The sequence below is a fragment of the Loxodonta africana genome, chromosome 21 (genome assembly GCF_030014295.1).
Source record: "Loxodonta africana isolate mLoxAfr1 chromosome 21, mLoxAfr1.hap2, whole genome shotgun sequence".
Classification (NCBI taxonomy): domain Eukaryota; kingdom Metazoa; phylum Chordata; class Mammalia; order Proboscidea; family Elephantidae; genus Loxodonta; species Loxodonta africana.
The window spans coordinates 21920607-21941105 of record NC_087362.1 but is presented as its reverse complement, the minus strand read 5'-3'; the positions used below and the strand labels follow the sequence as shown (position 1 = coordinate 21941105).

The following is a 20499-nucleotide window of genomic DNA, read 5'->3' as shown; positions in this document are numbered from 1 at the left end:
ACCAAGACCATATTTTTGAACTACCCATCCTTCTTCTTTGTTTCCAACTTTCGCATTCCAATCGCCAGTAATTATCAACGCATCTTGATTGCGTGTTTGATCAATTTCACACTGCAGTAGCTGATAAAAATCTTCTATTTCTTTATCTTTGGCCCTAGTGGTTGGTGCGTAAATTTGAATAATAGTCATATTAACTGGTCTTCCTTGTAGGCGTATGGATATTCTATCACTGCTAGCATTGTACTTCAGGATAGATCTTGAAACATTCTTTCTAATGATGAATGAAACACCATTCCTCTTCCAGTTGTCATTCCCAGCATAGTAGGACTATATGATTGTCCCATTCAAAATGGCCAATACCAGTCCATTTCAGCTCACTAATGCCTAGTGTCTGTGTGCATATATTTATATATATTTATGTAAAAAATATATATATATAAATGTAAATATTCCAACTATCCACGGTCTCTTATAATACCTTTCTGTGGCCTAGAAATATTTTTTCTTTTCTTTTTTATTGTACTTTAGATGAAGGTTTACAGAGCAAACTAGCTTCTCATTAAACAATTAGTACACATATTGTTTTGTGACATTGGTTTCTAACCACACAACATGTCAACACTCTCCCCTTCTCAACCTTAGGTTCCCCATTACCATCTGCCCTGTCTCCTCCTTCCTTTTCATCCTTGCCCCTGGGCTGGTGTGTCAGTTTAGTCTCATTTTGTTTTACGGGCCTGTCTAATCTTTGGCTGAAAGGGTGAACCTCAGGAGTGACTGCAGTACTAAGTTAAAAGGGAGTCTGGAGGCCATACTTTCAGGGTTTCTCCGGTACCTGTCATACCAGTAAAATCTGTTTTTTTTTTGTGTGTGTGTGTGTGTGTGTGCGTTAGAATTTTGTTCTACATTTTCTAGAACATGTTCTACATTTTTTATTGAACCAAAGACATATATGTGGAGGACTATCTATGGGGACGTCTTTAAGATATTAAGGGGCAGACTATGAGATCTTAGCATGTAAGGGCCACTGTTGTGTATGTGCCATGGAGCTATGGGGTAGGCTGATTTCTGCAAAAGGACCACCCAAACTTTGCAGTTGATCTAATAATAAGTTGTACTCTATTCTAGGAGGAAAACTCATTAATTAATACCTTCACGAATAAGAGCTGTTTGCATCTCTTAAGTATACATCAAATGCTGAAGCTTTGCTTAAATTACTCTTAAAGATTCAGTCTGATTCCATTAGTAATTTGATAAAAGCTGAAACCAATTGGCTCCAGACCAGGTGTCAGCACGCCCTCTTCCCCTCAGCCTGCCCCTCTTTGAACAGTGTTGCTCTGTTTTGTTAAACAGATGTTATGATTTACTCCAGACATCCTGCATGTCATTAGGGAGTGAAATAGTCCTTTATCTCATTCACTTACTTTCCACTGGGCCAATGAACATACTGAACATGTGTGGCCTGTAACTTCTGATCCAATTTTTAACATTTATACGTTGGATATACTTTAGAATGCCACTACCCCCATCTTTCTTCCAGTTTTCTCTCAGCAGATATCCCTACTTCTAATATTTATAGATGAATACCTATAAATCACATTTAAAAGAGATAATTCCTCTACATGCAATGCTTTTCAGATAGTTATTCTCCTGAAACAAATTTTTTGTTCTCTTGAAACAACATTACTCATCATCCAAAGTCTTGGTTTCATATTTGTAAAGAACTCTGGATGCAATAAAGTCAATGTTCTCTTACTGGTTTCTCTCTAGAAGGGTTACAAACCAATAATAAGAATGTATTTGTGCACACAAAGGTAATAGAAGCTAACTGACTACCATATCATGATAGGCAGAATACCAAGTTTTGGCCTACCACTTCTATAGCATTTCCATACATGAGCTGAGTTGTAGATATTAATGTAAGTAGGCAGGTAAGTAAATCAATGGACAGACATATGTATACATCTAGTCAACCATCCATGCAGGAACTTCTAAATCCTATCCACTGTTTCCATTCCACTCCACTCTCTGCCACTGGATTAATACCAAGATGAATAAGTGGCAAACTCTCAGTGATCGCCTGCTTTGTGCATTGTACTTCAGGATAAAGAAACTCTGCTAAAATCTCCCTGTTCACTGTATTTCCCTACACTGTTTTATGTTTCTAGTGCCATTCTTTCTTCTAGGCTCAATCCTTTTTTTGCACTAGCCAATGTCTTTGGTAGAAGGACGTGAACAACCCCTTTTAGCCATAATAATTATAATAAACAATGACTCTCTAATACCTATTTGTTATAACACTTTTACTTGTACTTTTTTTTAACTAGGGCACATGGAACGAGACACAAAAGAGATCAGACCTCTTTTTTTCTCTTTTGTTTCTTTTTTAAAGTAACTTACATTGCCTTCTCCTACTCCCTAATTAATACAAATCGCTGCTTTCATTTCTTCTCTTACTCCTCCAAAGTCAGAAGCAGAAGTAGGTGGTGATGTGGTGTGGAATAGATAAAAGTGGAGAGAACTGAGGGAGAACCATTCCTATAAGTTATTTCTTCAAAATTATGAAATGCATATGATATCACTTTACCAAGTTGCACTAAAGAAAACATGGTATGTAAAAAGTTAAGGTGCAAATATTTTACGATGCAGGGATTGTGGTGAAGTTGGAGTTTTCAGAATGTATTTCTTTTTTTCAATTGTGCTTTAAGTAAAAGTTTACAAATCAAATCAGTCTTTTGTACAAAAATTTATATACACCATGCTCTGTACTCCTAGTTGCTCTCCCCCTAATGAGACAACATACTCCTTCTCTCCACCCTGTAATCCTGTGTCCATTCAGCCAGCTCCTGTCCCCCTCTGCCTTCTTATCTTCCCTCCAGACAGGAGCTGCCCACATAGTCTCATGTGTCTACGTGAGCCAAGAAGCTCACTCCTCACCAGTATCATTTTCTATCTTATAGTCCAGTTCAATCCCTGTAGAATATATTTCTAAAGGTTTCCCTTTTTATAATTTTTAAGCTTTGCTCTATAGGCTCAACTAAGAGTGATGATTTATTTCTTGAATTATGATGGCTTTCTGGGGAAAGAGCATTCGTTGGTGATGACAAACAACCTGGAATCTGTGGAGTTATTAATAGTTTGAACAATGTTATTTTCAGCCCATCACAATTAAACCCTAGTGGTTAAGTGCTACTGCTGCTAACCAAAAGGTCAGCAGTTCAAATATACCTGGTGCTCCTTGGAAACTCTATGGAGCAGTTCTACTGTGTCCTGTAGGGTCACTATGAGTTGGAATCTACTCAACAGCAGTGGGTTTTGGTTTTTATGTAATCTTTGGGAGCTCTGGTGGCACAGTGTTTAAGAACTATGGCTGCTAACCAAAAGGTCAGCAGTTCAAATCCACCAGCTACTCCTTGGAAACCCTGTGGGGCAGTTCTACTCTGTCCTATAGAGATACTATGAGTCGGAATCCACTCGACAGCAACAGGTGTATGTGATCTTTGACATAGTGGCTGCCAGGATGGGCTGAAGCATAGCAATGATTTTGAGGATGATGCAGGACAGGGCAGTGTTCTATTCTCCTGTACATAGGGGCACTATGAGTCAGAGCCAACTTGACGACACCTAACAACAACAAAAATGTGATCTTTAATTTGTTATACATTTGATGAATTTTTATTTTAAGGATATACTGGGAATGTATTAAAAACCAAACCCGTTGCCATGGAGTCAATTCCAGCCCATAGCGACCCTATAGGACACAGTAGAACTGCCCCATAGAGTTTCCAAGGAGTTCCTGGTGGATTCAAACTGCAACCTTTTGGTTAGCAGCTGTAGCACTTAACCACTATGCCACCAGGGTTTCTGCAATATATTTAGTATATAAAATTTATTATACAAAGCAAATTGGAATGATTTTTTTAATTCTATGAGTAGCAGCAAAACACCCTAAAATTTCTAAAACTGCCGTTAGTAAAATAAGTGTACTGTGCATCTGAAAAGGAAATTAAAAATAATCAAAAGTCATATTAGTGTTCAGGAATAATATGGTTTGTAAGATCTGAATAAAGAAATATACACTGAAAAGGCCCTTTATTTAAGTTTTCTACAAAGATTTATGCTATTTAATTTTTGTGAAAATATATTAATTACCTCATGTGATTTTCTGGTTAGTGTTAAGTACATAAAGCTACAATGAGGTTCAATAGTACATATTAGAGTTGAAATAAAGTATTGATGTGATCCTCACAACCAGTAGGAATCCATCTTTTAATACAACTATTAAAATTTTCCAATGAATCTTCCGCATTAAATTCAGAATCAAAGAGCACTTTCTGTTACAATCTGTTGAATTTCTAGGGCAGATTGTTTAATACTAAAACTTCACATGAAGCTATTACACTGTTTTCCTCACTATTTTTTTTTCCAGAGATGATACATATTCATATTCCTTTCATAATATGCTATATGCTTTAAATCATTTATGAACCCTGAATATATTTTATTGATATGTATTTCTGCCCAAAAGAGCGCATTTTGAATTTGTGCTTCTCTCTGTTTCTCTCCCTTCCTTCTTTCTTTACTTCCTTCCTCCTCTCTTTCTCGCTCTCTCTCTCTCCTTGTCTTCCTCTCTTTCTTTCTATAGGCCTTTAGTGAGTTTGAGATTGAGCAACATCAAGAATGTGCTTACGATCACTTGGAAGTGTTTGACGGAGAAACGGAAAAATCGCCAATTCTTGGACGGCTATGTGGCAACAAGATACCAGAGCCCCTTGTAGCTACTGGAAATAAAATGTTTGTTCGGTTTGTTTCTGACGCATCTGTTCAAAGAAAAGGCTTTCAAGCCACACATTCTACAGGTCAGCAAATTAAGGTCATGCTTCTCTTTTCTGACCACGTTTCTCTCCCAGTGAATGAGTGTATTTGGTTCCATAACAGGAACATAAATGAATCTCAAAGCCCAGCAGATGAAATCTCACTTAAGCACAGTGTGAGTATTTGTGGGACCATGAAGCAATCTACCTAAATGTCTTTGCAGTTGTTGAACGTTTAGAAAGAAACCCAATAGTTGTGTTCCAATTTCTGATCAATGCAGTGTGGTCAAGTAGAATGATTTCTAAACATTTACATAATTTGTTTAATATTCACTGTAACAGTTTGATTTATGTGTATCATTTCACAGATAGAAATCTATAGCTTGGTATTACAAAATTATATTTTATCTAATAAACTACCTGGTTATCTAGCTTTTATATTCATATATTTCATAAATCAATTTTGGGATCTACCTCTCTGCTTTACTGAGCCTTATTTTTCTTCCCCCCCGCCTTTTTTTTTGATATATAACTCTATCTTTTTCCTAATTCTAAACTAAAATAGTTTCCTCTCACCTGGGATTCTTTAAGAAATAAAATATAATTTAGAAAAATATAGAAACGTATAGGCAAAAAATGTAAAATAAAGTTGTTTATAACTTGGAGTCAATTAAATAATACAGAATGTCTAGGGAATGGCCATTTTTAAATTCAGTTAAAAAAAAATCAGTTAACAGTAGATGTTTGCAAAAGCCATTTAGCTTACAGTGACATCTGGTGGCAATCTCAATGCACAAACTGTTAGGACACTTGGAGAAATTTATCTTGGTGTAAACTATTGCATAAGGCTTTACATCCTTCAATGAAACAAGTTTAGTGCAATGATTTTTATCAAGGTTTCCTGATTGTATTTGCTTTCTTTTTGTTTCATTTTGGTTTAGTAATCAGAATTTTAACTATTCCACTGTCCAATATTATTTTTCACTCTGCTACCTTTTATTATGAGCATTAGATTTATATTGAAGTATATTTGTGAGAAAGAAAATATTAGTTGCCACGGTAGTAGTTTGATTTAAATTCATAATGGTTATCTTCTATCAATCATGCAAATTAATTATTTTCCCAAAGAATATAAATGTTATGTTTTTGAGAAAAATAATCTTTCATGGACACAAGTTTCATACAAACCCTTAGAGGGATTTTTCATTCATTTGACTTTACTCTGCACATATTTTCCTGATTTCTTCTCACATGTTGAACGGATGAAAAATTGAAATCCCATTACTCTACTGATATGTTTCTGATAGTAGAGGTCACAGTATATTTTTTAGCAACTTGGCTTTCATAGGCTCCAGAAATGTAGTGTGAAAATATGCTGTCAAAACTTTTGAAAAAGCTGATAACGTAATATTCCAAAATTATTTACATGTAAATTCTTCCTTTTGAGTTTTACAAACGCTTTTACAGTGTATCCTTTTATCCTTCGTTGATGAAGCAATTAAGATTATATTATGGGTCAGTGTATCGGCAAATCTGAGTTCTTGGCCTAGGCTTGGCATTACCTAGCTGGGAACTTTGGAAAAGCTTATTTATTTGGAGCTCAGTTTCCTAATCTGTAAAATAATAACCTGAATGTTATTTACTACTGTAAAACTGCATGACATCCCAGTTTGCATGACCTCAACCCACGTACCCTATGTGCAGATTCCATTTGTAGGATCTAATTTGCCACAAGCTGGAATCAACTCGACAGCAATGGGTTTGGGTTTTGATTTAGTTATAATAAAACCCAGAAAACCAAACCCATTGCCATCGAGTTGATTTCCACTCATAGCGACCCTAAGGGACAGAGCAGAACTGCCGCGTTGGGTTTTCAAGGAGAACCTGATGGATTTCAACTGCCAACCTTTTGTTTAGCAGCCATAGCTCTTAACCACTAGCCACCAGGTTTCCTATAATAGAGACCATGTATTGAGATTTTATGTAATCCTTGCCCTCAGCATTTTAGGTATATTCCTATACTTTACATAAACTTTACATGCATTGAATTCTCCAAAGAACTATATTAATTAGATATTATCTTAATTTTGAAGATAACGAAATTGGAAGTCTGGAGGATTAAGTAATTTCCAACAGTTTCTAAAATAGTGTCAAAACCTGGATTTTACCTAATTTGGTCTCTTTCCAAATCATCCCAATGCAGGATAGTTTCTCTTAACGAAAAAATTTTGGTTTAGGGAGAAAAGCAATAAAAAAACTTTACCATTATTATTTGGAGAACTATGTAGAGGTTGAACACCTCCTTATACAAGTTTTAAGCAAATCATCAGCCCAAAATATACCCTGTTTAGTTTATATCTGGAAATCTTGATGGTGTAGTGGTTAAGAGCTACAGCTGCTGACCATAAAGATCAGCAGTTCGAATCCACCAGGCACTCCTTGGAAACCATATGGGCCAGTTCTAGCCTGTCCTATATAGGGTCGCTATGAGTTGGAATTGGCTCGACGGCAATGGGTTTGGTCTGGTTAGTTTATATCTATTCTTTATGCACCCGGGTGAGAAAACGTAATCACATTTTGTTGGGCAAAACGTACCTGGGATATTGTTGAACCCAGCCCTCTTAATTCAGAAGCAAGGAATCTGAGACTAAAAACTCAAACGACACCGAAAGTCAGTCACAGAATTAGAGCCCTGGCTCCTGGGTCCTGCTCAGTTACTCTTATCAAAATTTTTGGCATTACCTACTTGGTTTTTTTGCTCATGTTTGGATTTTTGCTCACACTTAAAATAGATCCTTTTTATACTGTTACTTTTTAGTAGCCATAAATGCTGAAATATTCTTATTTTGTCCCTTCTATTTATTTCTCCTCTGAAATTTGTCTTTAACAAGTTCATTTATTCCCCAGCCTTTCATCAAGTACTTGTCTCCTGCTTTGGGGAGACATCATAAGGTAGTAGAAATTTACAGGAAAAAAGTATGAATGTGTAGGGATTTATAGGAAAATAGAAGACATTCCTGCCCTCTGGCAGCTTACAATCTAGTAAGTTAAACTGATTTCCAGTTTACGCCTCAGTTTCTGCTGCTGTGCATAAAGACACCCAAGTCAAGGGCAACATCTGTCAACTTCTGCTGTGTTTAAAGCATTTATTTATTAGTTAGTGTACTTTAGAATATGTGTGGCTATTTTTGAAACTCTAGTGGTCCAGTAGTTAAGAACTCAGCTGTTAACCAAAAGATCCGCAGTTCAAATCCACCAGCCGCTCCTTGGAAACACTATGGGATAATTCTGCTCAGACCTATAGGGTCTCTGTGAGTCGGAATTGACTTGATGACAATGGGCAAGCTCCTTTAAAAAGGAAATTATTTTGATCCAACTCAATTAAATTGAAATGCCCACTAAAACCACTTATAGTTTAAGTTACAGGTCCTCTCCTGGAATTTAATATTTGACCAGGAAATAAACACACCTTTCCCTGAATTAAAGTGAAGGCCACCCCCAGGCTTTTCTTCCCTTCTTGTTATCTTTCCTACTCAGCTTCATTTTCCATTTCCCAGAATTCTGCGGAAGACACTCTGGCGGCTCATAAAGTACTTTCAAACAATAGACTTGAAAACAGTATTGCTGAAGTGGTAAACTAGTGCTTTTATACTTTTCTGACTTGGTAAATGAATAGAGAGATTCACAGAAAATGTGCTTACAGTATTTACAGATCTTCTGTTAAAGGAGATGTCTCAAATGATATATTGACCGTATTTTGAAGAAAAGACTCGGGACTCCTCCAAAACACTCTTAAGCAATTGTCTTCCTGTTGCCTGTTATTTTCTGCTCAAGGAATTTCTCTGCAGTCATATTAAAATCACACCTCTTGTGCATATAGTATCAAATGCTCATCCTGAAAAAATTCATCCTGTTGACTAGTCTTTCCTTTCTCTCATAGTTGATAAATTAATTACAGATTTATCAGTTTGAGCAGTGATCGGTAGGAACGCAGGGCGTAAACTGCAAGTACGCTGCAAGAGATATATGAAAACACTTTTGAAACACTTTAAATCACCCCTAAATGTAGCTTAAATCATTTGTTTTTATAGAAGTTTTCAATAACATCCAATAATGATGCCTGTGAGTGGTTTTCGGATTCATGAGGCTTTGTGAAATCTCGTCACCCATTTTGTTCAATGACTTCATTTCTTCCTTTATTTTTGTTCCAAGCTGGGGCTGGTAGAAAATAGTCTCTTCTGGAGCTGGTCTTTGTTTTGCTACCTTGTTTCTGTTAAAGCGGTGCAGACAAACAAGTGCCTCCTCCAAGTCTCACCTTCCTTCCCTCCAGCTCTTCCTGGGCTTTCTTCTGTGGAATAAAATTAACAGGAGCACTGACTGCCTTTTAAAAGTTGAAAACAATGTAAATCGGTCATTTGCTATATCAAACTTTATTAGGCAGAGTTTGTTTTGTTTTTTAAATCCATAAATGAAACTATACTAATTTACAGATTATATTTGAATTTAGGAATATTTTTCATAAGATAGTTTCCTGGCCTTCAAATATAATTCTTCCCTTTCTGATAGCAGACTAACCCATTTTTAAAATTGTTTTCAGTTTTTCTACCTTTTCATTTCATGCTTGAATGAATCCCCAGAAGTACAGTTTATGGCATTTAGATCTTCTCACTGGAAAATAATAACAATAATAATGATACCTTACCCTAAATGGCTTTTACTAGGTGCCAAGCACCTTCTAAGCATTTTTCACGTATTAACTCATTCGCTCCTAGATCCTATGTTGTGAGTACTGTGCATTTTAGAAATAAAGTGTGTGGGACAAAACCCCACACCTAACAAAGGGCGTTAGCTAGGATTCGAACTCAGACAACTGGGCTGAGGAAGTCTGTCATAGGGAGAGAACAGTATATTCTTAGACTTACTGGATAAGAGACACCGCAGGGAGAAAAGGAGAATACTTGGCTTTGGGTTTGTGAGACTCTGAAGATGATATCCCAGCTCTAAGCGTTAGTTCTTAACAGCTGATTTTGTTAGTGATAATGCAAGATGGAATGCATAAACATCGATATCCTAGGCATTAGTGAGCTGGAATGGACTGATTTTGGCCATTATGAATTGGACAGTCATATAGTCTACCATGCTGGGAATGACAACCCGAAGAGGAATGGTGTTGCATTCATCATCAAAAAGAACATTTCAAGATCTATCCTGAAGTACAACGCTGTCAGTGATAGGATAATATCCATACGCCTACAAGGAAGACCAGTTAATACGACTATTCAAATTTACACACCAACCACTAGGGCCAAAGATAAAGAAATAGAAGATTTTTATCAGCTGCTGCATTCTGAAATTGATCGACTATGCCATCTAGATGCATTGATAATTGTGGCAATTGGAATGCAAAAGTTGGAAACAAAGAAGAAGGATCAGTAGTTGGAAAATATGGCCTTGGTGATAGAAACAATGCCGGAGATCGAATGATAGAATTTTGCAAGACCAACGACCTCTTCATTGCAAATACCTTCTTTCACCAACATAAACGGCGACTATACACATGGACCTCACCAGATGGAACACACAGAGATCAAACTGACTACATCTGTGGAAAGAGACGATGGAAAAGCTCAATATCATCAGTCAGAACAAGGCCAGGAGCCGGCTGTGGAACAGATCATCAATTGCTCATATGCAAGTTCAAGCTGAAACTGAAGAAAATCAGAGCACGTCCATGAGAGCCAAAATATGACCTTGAGTATATCCCACCTGAATTTAGAGACCATCTCAAGAATAGATTTGACGCATTGAACGCTAGTGACCGAAGACCAGACGGGTTGTGGAATGACATCAAGGACATCATCCGTGAAGAAAGCAAGAGGTCACTGAAAAGACAGAAAAGAAAGAAAAGACCAAGGTGGGTGTCAGAGGAGACTCTGAAACTTGCTCTTGAGCGTCGAGCAGCTAAAGCAAAAGGAAGAATTGATGAAGTAAAAGAACTGAACAGAAGATTTCAAAGGGCCTCTCAAGAAGACATGGTAAAGTATTATAATGACATGGGCAAAGAGCTGGAGGTGGAAAGCCAAAAGGGAAGAACACACTCGGGGTTTCTCAAGCTGAAAGATCTGAAGAAAAAATTCAAGCCTCAAGTTGCAATAGTGAAGGGTTCCATGGGGAAAATATTAAACGATGCAAGAAGCATCAAAAGAAGGTGGAAGGAGTACACAGAGGCATTATAACAAAAACAATTAGTCAATATTCAACCATTTCAAGAGGTGGCATATGATCAGGAAACGATGGCACTGAAGGAAGAAGTCCAAGCTGCTCTGAAGGCATTGGCGAAAAACAAGGCTTCAGGAATTGATGGAATATCAATTGAGATGTTTCAACAAACAGGTGGAGAGCTGGAGGTGCTCATTCGTCTATGCCAAGAAATATGGAAGACAGCTTCCTGGCCAACTGATTGGAAGAGATCCATATTTATGGCTATTCCCAAGAAAGGTGATCCAACCTAATGTGAAAATTAAAGAACAATATCATTAATATCATACGCAAGCAAAATTTTGCTGAAGATCATTCAAAAATGGCTGCAGCAGTATATCGACAGGGAACTGCCAGAAATTCATGCCGGTTTCAGAAGAGGACGTGGAACCATGGATATCATTGCTGATGTCAGATGGATCCTGGATGAAAGCAGAGAATACCAGAAGGATGTTTACCTGTGTTTTATTGACTATGCAAAGACATTCAACTGTGTGGATCATAACAAACTATGGATAACACTGCTAAGAGTGGGAATTCCAGAACACTTAATTGTGCTCATGAGGAAACTTTACATAGATCAAGAGGCAGTTGTTCGTACAGAACAAGGGGATACTGATTGGTTTAAAGTCAGGAAAGGCGTGCATCAGGGTTGTATTTTTTCACCATACCTATTTAATCTGTATGCTGAGCAAATAATCCAAGAAGCTGGACTATATGAAGAAGAACGGGGCATCAGGATTGGAGGAACACTCATTAACAACCTGAGTTATGCAGATGACACAACCTTGCTTGCTGAAAGTGAACAGGTCTTGAAGCAATTTCTAATGAAGATCAAAGGCCACAGCCTTCAGTATGGATTACACCTCAACATAAAGAAAACAAAAATCCTCACAACTGGACCAATGAGCAACATCATGATAAACGGAGAAAAGATTGAAGTTGTCAAGGATTTCATTTTCCTTGGATCCACAATCAACAGCCATGGAAGCAGCAGTCAAGAAATCAAAAGACGCATTGCATTGGGCAAATCCGCTGCAAAGGACCTCTTCAAAGTGTTGAAGAGCAAAGATGTCATCCTGAAGACTAAGGTGTGCCTGACCCAAGCCATGGTATTTTCAGTTACATCATATGCATGTGAAAGCTGGACAATGAATAAGGAAGATCGAAGAAGAGTTGACACCTTTGAATTGTGGTGTTGGCAAAGAATATTGAATATACCATGGACTGCCAAAAGAACGAACAAATCTGTCTTGGAAGAAGTGCGGCCAGAATGCTTCTTAGAGGCAAGGATGGCGAGACCGCATCTTACATACTTTGGACATGTTGTCAGGAGGGATCAGTCCCTGGAGAAGGACATCATGCTTGGCAGAGTACAGAGTCAGCGGAAAAGAGGAAGTCCCTCAACCAGGTGGATTGACACAGTGGCTGCAACAATGGGCTCAAGCATAACAACGATTGTAAGGATGGCTCAGGACCAGGCAGTGTTTCGTTCTGTTGTGCATAGGGTCGCTATGAGTTGGAACCAACTTGATGGCACCTAAGAACAACAACAACTACAATGCAAGATGCCTTACCGACTATCTGATTGTTGTTGATGTTAATGGCTGATGAGTAGCCTGGACTCATGGCGACCCCATAGACAATGGAACAAAAAATGAAATGCTGCCCAGTCCAACACCAACCACAGGACAGGTAGTGGATTAAACCATCAAGATGAGTAGGTTTTTTTTTTCTTTCACAGATTTTCAGAAGTAGATTGCCAGGCCTTTCTTCCTATTCCACCGTAGTCGAAGCTCTGCTGAAACCTTTTCAGCCTCATAACAACATGCAAGTCTCCACTGAAAGACAGATGATGGCTGTTCATGAGGTCCACTGGCTGAGAATCAAACCTGGGTCTCCCACAGGACAAGGGAAAATCTACCATTGAACTTCCAATGCCCCTACTATCTGGTAGACAGAGGGATATTTGAATTGGTCACGTAACAGCCCTATTGTGAAGTCATTCGCGTAACTAAAACCCTATTTGGTGTGTTAGTCACACAAAGATCGCTGAACATGAAATCGTCTATGACAGTGCCAACATGTGTGTAGACACACCTGTATGGGGTTTCATACCTAGGAACTCAGAAACATTTAGTGTTTAAAATCACCAAACCACTACATGGGTAAGCCATGTACAGGTCTATTGAAAAATCCAAGTAAGAATTTCAGTTGCCTAATCCATTCTCAAAGAGCCCTGGTAGCGCGGTGATTAAGAGCTTGGCGCTAATTAAAAGGATGGCAGTTCAAACTGCCAACCTTTTAATTATGGAACAGTTCTACTCTGTCCTATAGCATTGCTATGAGTAGGAATCGACTTGACAGCAAATGGTTAATCCATTCTCACAGGGAGTAGCCAAAGACTGTCTAGTCACCATGTCTGTGACCATGACAGTGTCACAATTATGCTTTGATATCCAGTAACTTAGCTTGTCCAGATGGTTTCACATTGGATTTTTGTCCCCTTACAGTGCAACCCCGTTTTCCCAGGACTTTCATCATTTTAACACTGAAAATCCTGCTTTGAGGACACCCTCATTCCTATACCAAAAGAGCTGTTCATCCCACTTTCTCCTTCGGCTACTTTTCATGTCCCATTTTTAGCTTTCTTGCTCTCTCTCGGATGTTTGCATGTGTCTTGGTTAGTGGGGCATTGTAGATTTCCTCTACCTTTGTTTAATTAACCTCTAGTTATTACAAAGGCTTGGGTCTGTGACTCTAAAAGGTTGCTGGAAGATTTTTTGGAACCTTTTGTTTTCTATATTATACTAACTATAAATCTTTATACTTACTTCTTTAGTGTATTTATCCCTAGTCATAAGGTAATAGCTGATGGAGGACATATTTATTAATTTCTGACTTGAAAAGATGCTGTAAAAGAGTTTTTTTTTTTTTTGCTATGACACACATGAAAAATATAAGTTAATAGTTTGTGGAATTACAAAGGTAACTCTAATTACTGATGTGTGTATGTTTTTGCACCCTCAGGTTAGATAAATATTGTTACCTAATTTTTTTTAAGAAAAGTAATACTGTCCCATATATTCTATATAGAGAGTTCTATATAATACACAGACACACATACACTTAGAAGTTTTATATATTTTGTTGAATTTTAAGTTATTTGTCATTCCTTTGAGTTCTGGCTTTATTAACTATTGATATTAAACTGAAGCTAAGATCCTGACTTATTCCCTATTAAAATAGTATCTATGAGTCCTGGTGGCACAGTGGTTAACAGATCAGGCTGCTAACGAAAAGGTCAGCAGTTCAAATCCACCAGCTGCTCCTTGGAAACCCATGAGGGGGCAGTTCTACTCTGTCCAGTAGAGTTGCTGGAATCAGAATTGACTTGATGGCAACGGGTATGAGACTAAAAACAATCTTAGGTATAAAAATAAGTTACTATGTGGCAGGCACTGTTCTAAGTGATCTTCATGTATTAATTAAATCCTCAAAACCCATTTGGATAGGTACTATTATTATAATCATCTACATTTTACACTTGAGAAAACTATGGATCATTGAGGTAAAAGTCACTTACCCCAAACCACAAAACTAAGTAAGTGCTGGAATTGAGATTCTGACACAGGCAGTCTGAGTCCAGCCAGGGCCTGTGAAAGTACCCATTAAACTCTCTGACTCTCCAATTACAGAAAATGTGTCTGGTGAGGGAAATGAAAACAGAAGTTAGAGGATGGTTAAGCTACATTAACATTGACATCAGACCTATAAATGCTCCTCAAGATTATTTGCTTCATTTTCTTTCCTGGGCAGAGTGTGGTGGCCGACTGAAAGCCGAATCAAAACCCAGAGATCTGTACTCGCATGCTCAGTTTGGTGACAACAACTACCCAGGACAGGTCGACTGTGAATGGCTATTAGTGTCAGAACAGGGTTCTCGACTCGAGTTGTCCTTCCAGACGTTTGAGGTGGAAGAAGAAGCCGACTGTGGCTATGACTATGTCGAGCTCTTTGATGGCCTCGATTCAACAGCTGTGGGGCTTGGTCATTTCTGTGGATCAGGCGTAAGTATAGTACCAACAAGATACCGTAGACATGATAAAAAGTCAACTGTATCGTGATTGACATATATAATATATAAAAATTGGCAGTGCTTTTACAAAAAAGAGTTACATCATATTACTAGTGGCCTGACAAATTGTAATATTTCTCTCCCTCCCTTACCACTTCTCCACCTCTAATTAACTTGCTGCATCATATCTGATAAGATAGATGAACTCATTAGTTATCATTTCTTATTACTTTCCAGGTTTTAATATTTTCATTCATGTTTTTATTGCACAATAAATATTTAAATATTCAGTAATCTCCAAGCAATATACTTAAACACACAGCTTTGGCAATTATGTCACCTTCCTAAATTAAACCACAAAAGAATAGACACGCCATTCACACTAACATTACTTTCATAACAATAGTATTTGGTGACAGTGTCAGGGTCAAGACACTTTGTCTCCTGTGCAGCATACTGAGTGCCAGATACAGGCCAGAGGATGTCACCTGAGAAATAAAAAAAGATTTTTTCAATGCTCCCCCACACCCGCCCCGGGACTCACGGCATTAATATGGGTCGTCTTCTGCATACGTAATTTGTTCTGAAGACATTAGCCTCAATTATTTCAATGCCTGTTGGCATCTATTGCCTAAATAATACAGTTGAACTCCTGCCCAAATAGCAACTAAATGCAACAAAAAAGCTTCTTGGTACTTACATTATTAAAACAGGAAATACTGGGAGATTTGGATTCTGGAAGTGGCTTTGCCCCAGAGCAGACTCTGAAACCAACCTGATATCTCTTTAGCCTCTCTGAACTTCAGTTTATTTATTTGTGGATCAGATGAACTCGGCTTAAAACTTTCAGAGGAATAATTAAAAAAAAAAATTCTAGAGAAGAAAATGCCAGAACTTGGAAACAGATTGATATGTGTTTAAAGCCCACTGTAACACTAACTAGCTGTGTGTTCTGGAGCCGGTCATTTGCTTCTCAGAAACTCAAGTTTTCTCACTTGTAAAATAAAGAAGTCAATTATATCTACTTTGCAAGGTTGGGGAGGATTAAATTATATAACAAAGGAAAAATACTGCCAAACATAAATACACGGAAGAAAAAGTGACTTGTTCTATTTTTTGTTCATTTGCTTTTTTGTTTATTTTTTTGTCTTTAGCCACCAGAAGAGATCTATTCAACTGGGGATGCGGTTTTAATTCGTTTTCATACTGATGACACAATCAACAAGAAAGGATTTCATATAAGATACAAAAGTATAAGATATCCAGATACCATGCATACCAAAAAATAACGCCAAAACCTCTGTTGGAACATACAGGAACGCACATAATGGAGAGAAGGCATATTTTTTTAAACTGAAGATACTAGCACAAATGTTTTATATAATGAGTTTGAACAAAAGCAAACTGTAAGAATAGCATTACCTATGTACTAAAAGAGAAACTTCTGGATAACCCAGGTCAGCACTATGAGGATATCTGAACTCCTTGCTTGACAGACTTAATAAACATGATGAAAGGACATCAAGTGCTTCAGTGAAGACTCTAAAAGCTTCTGTTCACAGCTTAATATAGATGCCTCACAATTCAGACAAATCATTTCAGGGGCTGTGACACTGCAGAGTGTACTTTTCGACAATTTTCCAAGATTTGGGGAAATAAAATGATCTTGTAGGTCACAAACTGGAAAACCATCTTCTCATATCTGAATATAATTGCTTTGGCGCTGTGTCTAGGATACAATGCAAACTAGATCCATATAAGGTGATGTGAAATGGAAGTCTTTTGAAGGTGGTTTGTACTTTAAATGTCTAGTGTGTGTCTCATGTTCAGAAAACAGAATATTTCAGCTTCATTATTTTCACTCACAGGCCCACTTAACCTCTTTGAAATCCAGCTGATCTCGACACCACTTCATTTTGCTGACATTTTGACACGTTTGAAATGTCAGCAATGTCTATTATTGCAGTTAAGCCCTAGACATCATTGATTTAAGTATTGGAAAAAGCCTAGTTGATTGGTAAACTCAGTTCTTTGTGTGAAAGTGTTGCCTTCTCATACCAGATCCAAGAAATCTTGTGAACCTTACAAGAAAACTCCCAAGAGATGTGTGCAGAATTCTTCTGACTGACTGCCTGGGTGGTTCACACTCAAGTTACCACTGCTGCTGTTGTCTTTCTTTTGACTATTTTGTGCATCTGATGTTGTTATACTTGATGTTGTCATGGTTAATGTAATATTTAAAAAAAAAAATGAAATGATGCAAAGGAGATCTTATAAGAACTGAAAGGACTCTTCTTGCTCCTAGGATTCAGTTAAAAAAAAAAAAGATGCAATGTTGGAAAAAAAGAATTTGGTTCTGAAAGACTTTCTATGGTGCTATTCCATAAACATATTTTTTTTAAACAAAGTTTTTGACCTTTGAGCCAACATCCCGTAGGCTGTGAATGTCTCCCTACGTCTGGCTGGTGGCATTTGAAGAAAAAAGACTTGTTAAATGTATTAAGATTGTTTTCTTGCAATGGCAGCACTTGTCCTGTGGAACAACTGCTTGTAATACCTTAGAATTCTTGCACATGATAAAATCGATCCTCCTGTAGACACACCTTTTGAAATGTTGAACATAATATTGTATGTTAACAGCTCTATGAGGAAAATCCATTCCATGACTGAGAATATCAGCGATAAATATGATGACTTGCTTTCGTTGCAGAACATGTCATTCTAGAATGAATTTTCTGCTTTGAAGCCAGGTGTGTTCTTAACATTAGTGTATGTATATGTAAGGTTTTCTGAGCGAGTGAAGCTACAAGAAGGCGAAAAGTAGTGGGTGGTCGAAAAGTTAAAATTTATGTGCCAAGTTCTACCAGAATCCTGTCTGAAGTAGCATCTTTTTTAGAAAGTTTCATGGACAAATAATGGGAACTTCTAGTTAGTATCAACTGCATCAATAAAAGACTTTCTTTTAGAGAAACTCTATTTTGATATGTTTTGATGGGGATGTAGATTGCTCTATGAAGAAGCTTTGTTTCTGTTACCTGTCCATGAACATTCAACAGCATTTAATAAAATTGGGTCTTTTTCTTCATGTTTACAAATTAAACTACACACATATATGTAGCTTATTTGTGTTTCTGTCATTGTTGCCCTGCATATCTTTTCTTGAAATGAGTTATAAGATGTAAATACATTTTTAAAACCAATCATTTGTTCTTATTGAATGTCACTTTGAAAACGTATAACTCTTGACTGAAATTTAGATGAGTTTTTTCACTGAGCTAATTTATTCCAGTAAGTTCTAATTTTTTTTTCATTCATCTCCAATTTGCCAAAATACACTGGGGATGGAGAAAAGAGGAGAAATGGACCTCAACTGAATACCTGTAGTGTACTAGGCCTTGTGTTACGTATGCACACTAGCTCTTTCTAAACTTCATGCTACCCTTTGATGGCTGTGGTCCTCCTATTTTGTAGTTCAAGATCTGAGGCTCAAAGAGTTTATGTAACCTCCTGAAGGTCACAGTGTAAAGTTAGAAGTTGAACCGCAATTTGCTTGACATTAGACTCGTATGAGCTTCTTCTACAAAAGGTAGTAGAATCAATCTTGAGGTGTATAAATAGTAGATTTTTTTTAATGATGAAACTTTTCTACATAAAGTAAATTTCAGGAGTGAATTAGAACGAAATTTTCAGGATAAACACACTGCTTCTTCCAGGAACGGCATGAGAATTAGAATATCAACTATAGCTATCATTAAGAACCACAATTAGTACTAGAAATTTACGAAGTCAAAAACAACTACTCTGTGGTTTAGCCTTAGTAACAACAGGCTTTTTGTAATAATAAATATGTTAAATTATTTTATCTAGAGTGGTAGAAGAAATATAGTGTTTTATTTTGAGTATTCTTAAATCCACATTAGAGTAAGCACAATGAGCATAGTTGACTCAACAAAGAAATTAAAATAAGATATTTAGAAGGCATACAGTGATGTTGTCATAAATTTAGTGCTTCAACATAAACATCAATATTATTGTATTGTATGTGAAGTATCAGTTTACTGCATATTATTAGTTCTTATATTAATTCAATCATTGCCTTAAAGATGTTGTTAAATGTAAATATACACAGCTTCATTGTTGTTTTGTTAATAATTGTTAGTTACTATTCTAGGTTTCTTATTAAATTAATTTCATAAATTATTTTCAACCCTACATTGGTATATTGGTTGTACTTTATATTTGCCAAAGTTCTGACTCCCGTAGAGTCCTCACTGACTATAATTAGAAGAAAAAAACTACTCTCACTTAACGTGATTTTATTAAATTACTTTAAAAGTCAATTTCTAAAATAAATTCTTTACTAAGACCATGACTTAACATATATGCGTAAGACAATGATTTTAAAGGAATGTATGAGAAACAGCAGTTGTTTCCAAAGTCCCCACATACTTCATGGCTGTATTAGGTGACTTTTTTGTCTCCAGACTAATTTTAATACATCAACAGATCAGCTCCAAATTCTGTTCAATTTTCTTTTTAACATCTAAGTCTCTTTATTTTGTTTCTACTATTGCTTTTTTTTTATTGCTATATTTTGAATGGTAAGCTTCAAATATCAAATTTTGATTGGCCACATAGAAAATTTCTGAGTATCTAAGAATTAATTTTGTTTTTTATAAGCGTAAAGGTTATTTTTTAAAAGAAATATTAAATTACGTCCTCAATTAAATTTAATGGAACTGTAACCATGTTTGACACTAAAAATAACCCTGACTTAAAACAATTATCATAATTCTTATTTTTATTTAGTCATAATGGGATTCAGCTTTCTTTTTTGGGGGGAGGGGGAAGTTTTTATACCACTTATTAAATCTGGCAGGACAGGAGGAAAATGGGAAAATAATTACCACCTAAAGAAGATTATTTGAATTGTAGTAACTTTTTCTATTTTACAAGAAAAAAAAAAAAAAAAAACACCTGTAATAGAAAACTTCTTAAAGAGAAAAAAAAAAAGCTGGTCTGTGAATCAATTGAAGTCTTTTGTGCTTAAATGGATGATAAATGGTTGCCATTGAATATTTAGCTTTTAGTGTTTTAGTGCTATGGTTTTAAAATTTAGAAACCTTACATTAGCTTAGGAAAAAAATTGATAGAAAGGCTGGTTTGGAAACATTGTGAAATGTTATTAATTTCCAAACTTTATTTTGGCATCTACTTTCTTCTCTATCCAGCCTTCAACTCTCTCACCTTCAGACGCTCCAATATTTTCCACCTGAATCAGATTGTCCATGTGCCCCTTGTCCCAAGTATGATATCCTACCTCTTGCAGGGGCCAATGGAGGGTTATCTCAA

The 20499-nt window shown here is 36.7% G+C and overlaps 1 protein-coding gene across 1 annotated transcript in view; it reads left to right on the top strand.

Annotated features, from left to right (window-relative positions):
* Nucleotides 1-19455, top strand: part of TLL1 (tolloid like 1) — a 253243-nt gene extending 233788 nt beyond the window's left edge. The window contains exons 19-21 of the mRNA XM_064273593.1: nt 4643-4856; nt 14889-15139; nt 16302-19455. Coding sequence (XP_064129663.1) covers nt 4643-4856; nt 14889-15139; nt 16302-16436 — 600 coding nt within the window. The 3' untranslated portion in view covers nt 16437-19455. The remainder of the gene's footprint in view (nt 1-4642; nt 4857-14888; nt 15140-16301) is intronic.
* The last annotated feature ends 1044 nt before the right edge of the window (nt 19456-20499 follow it).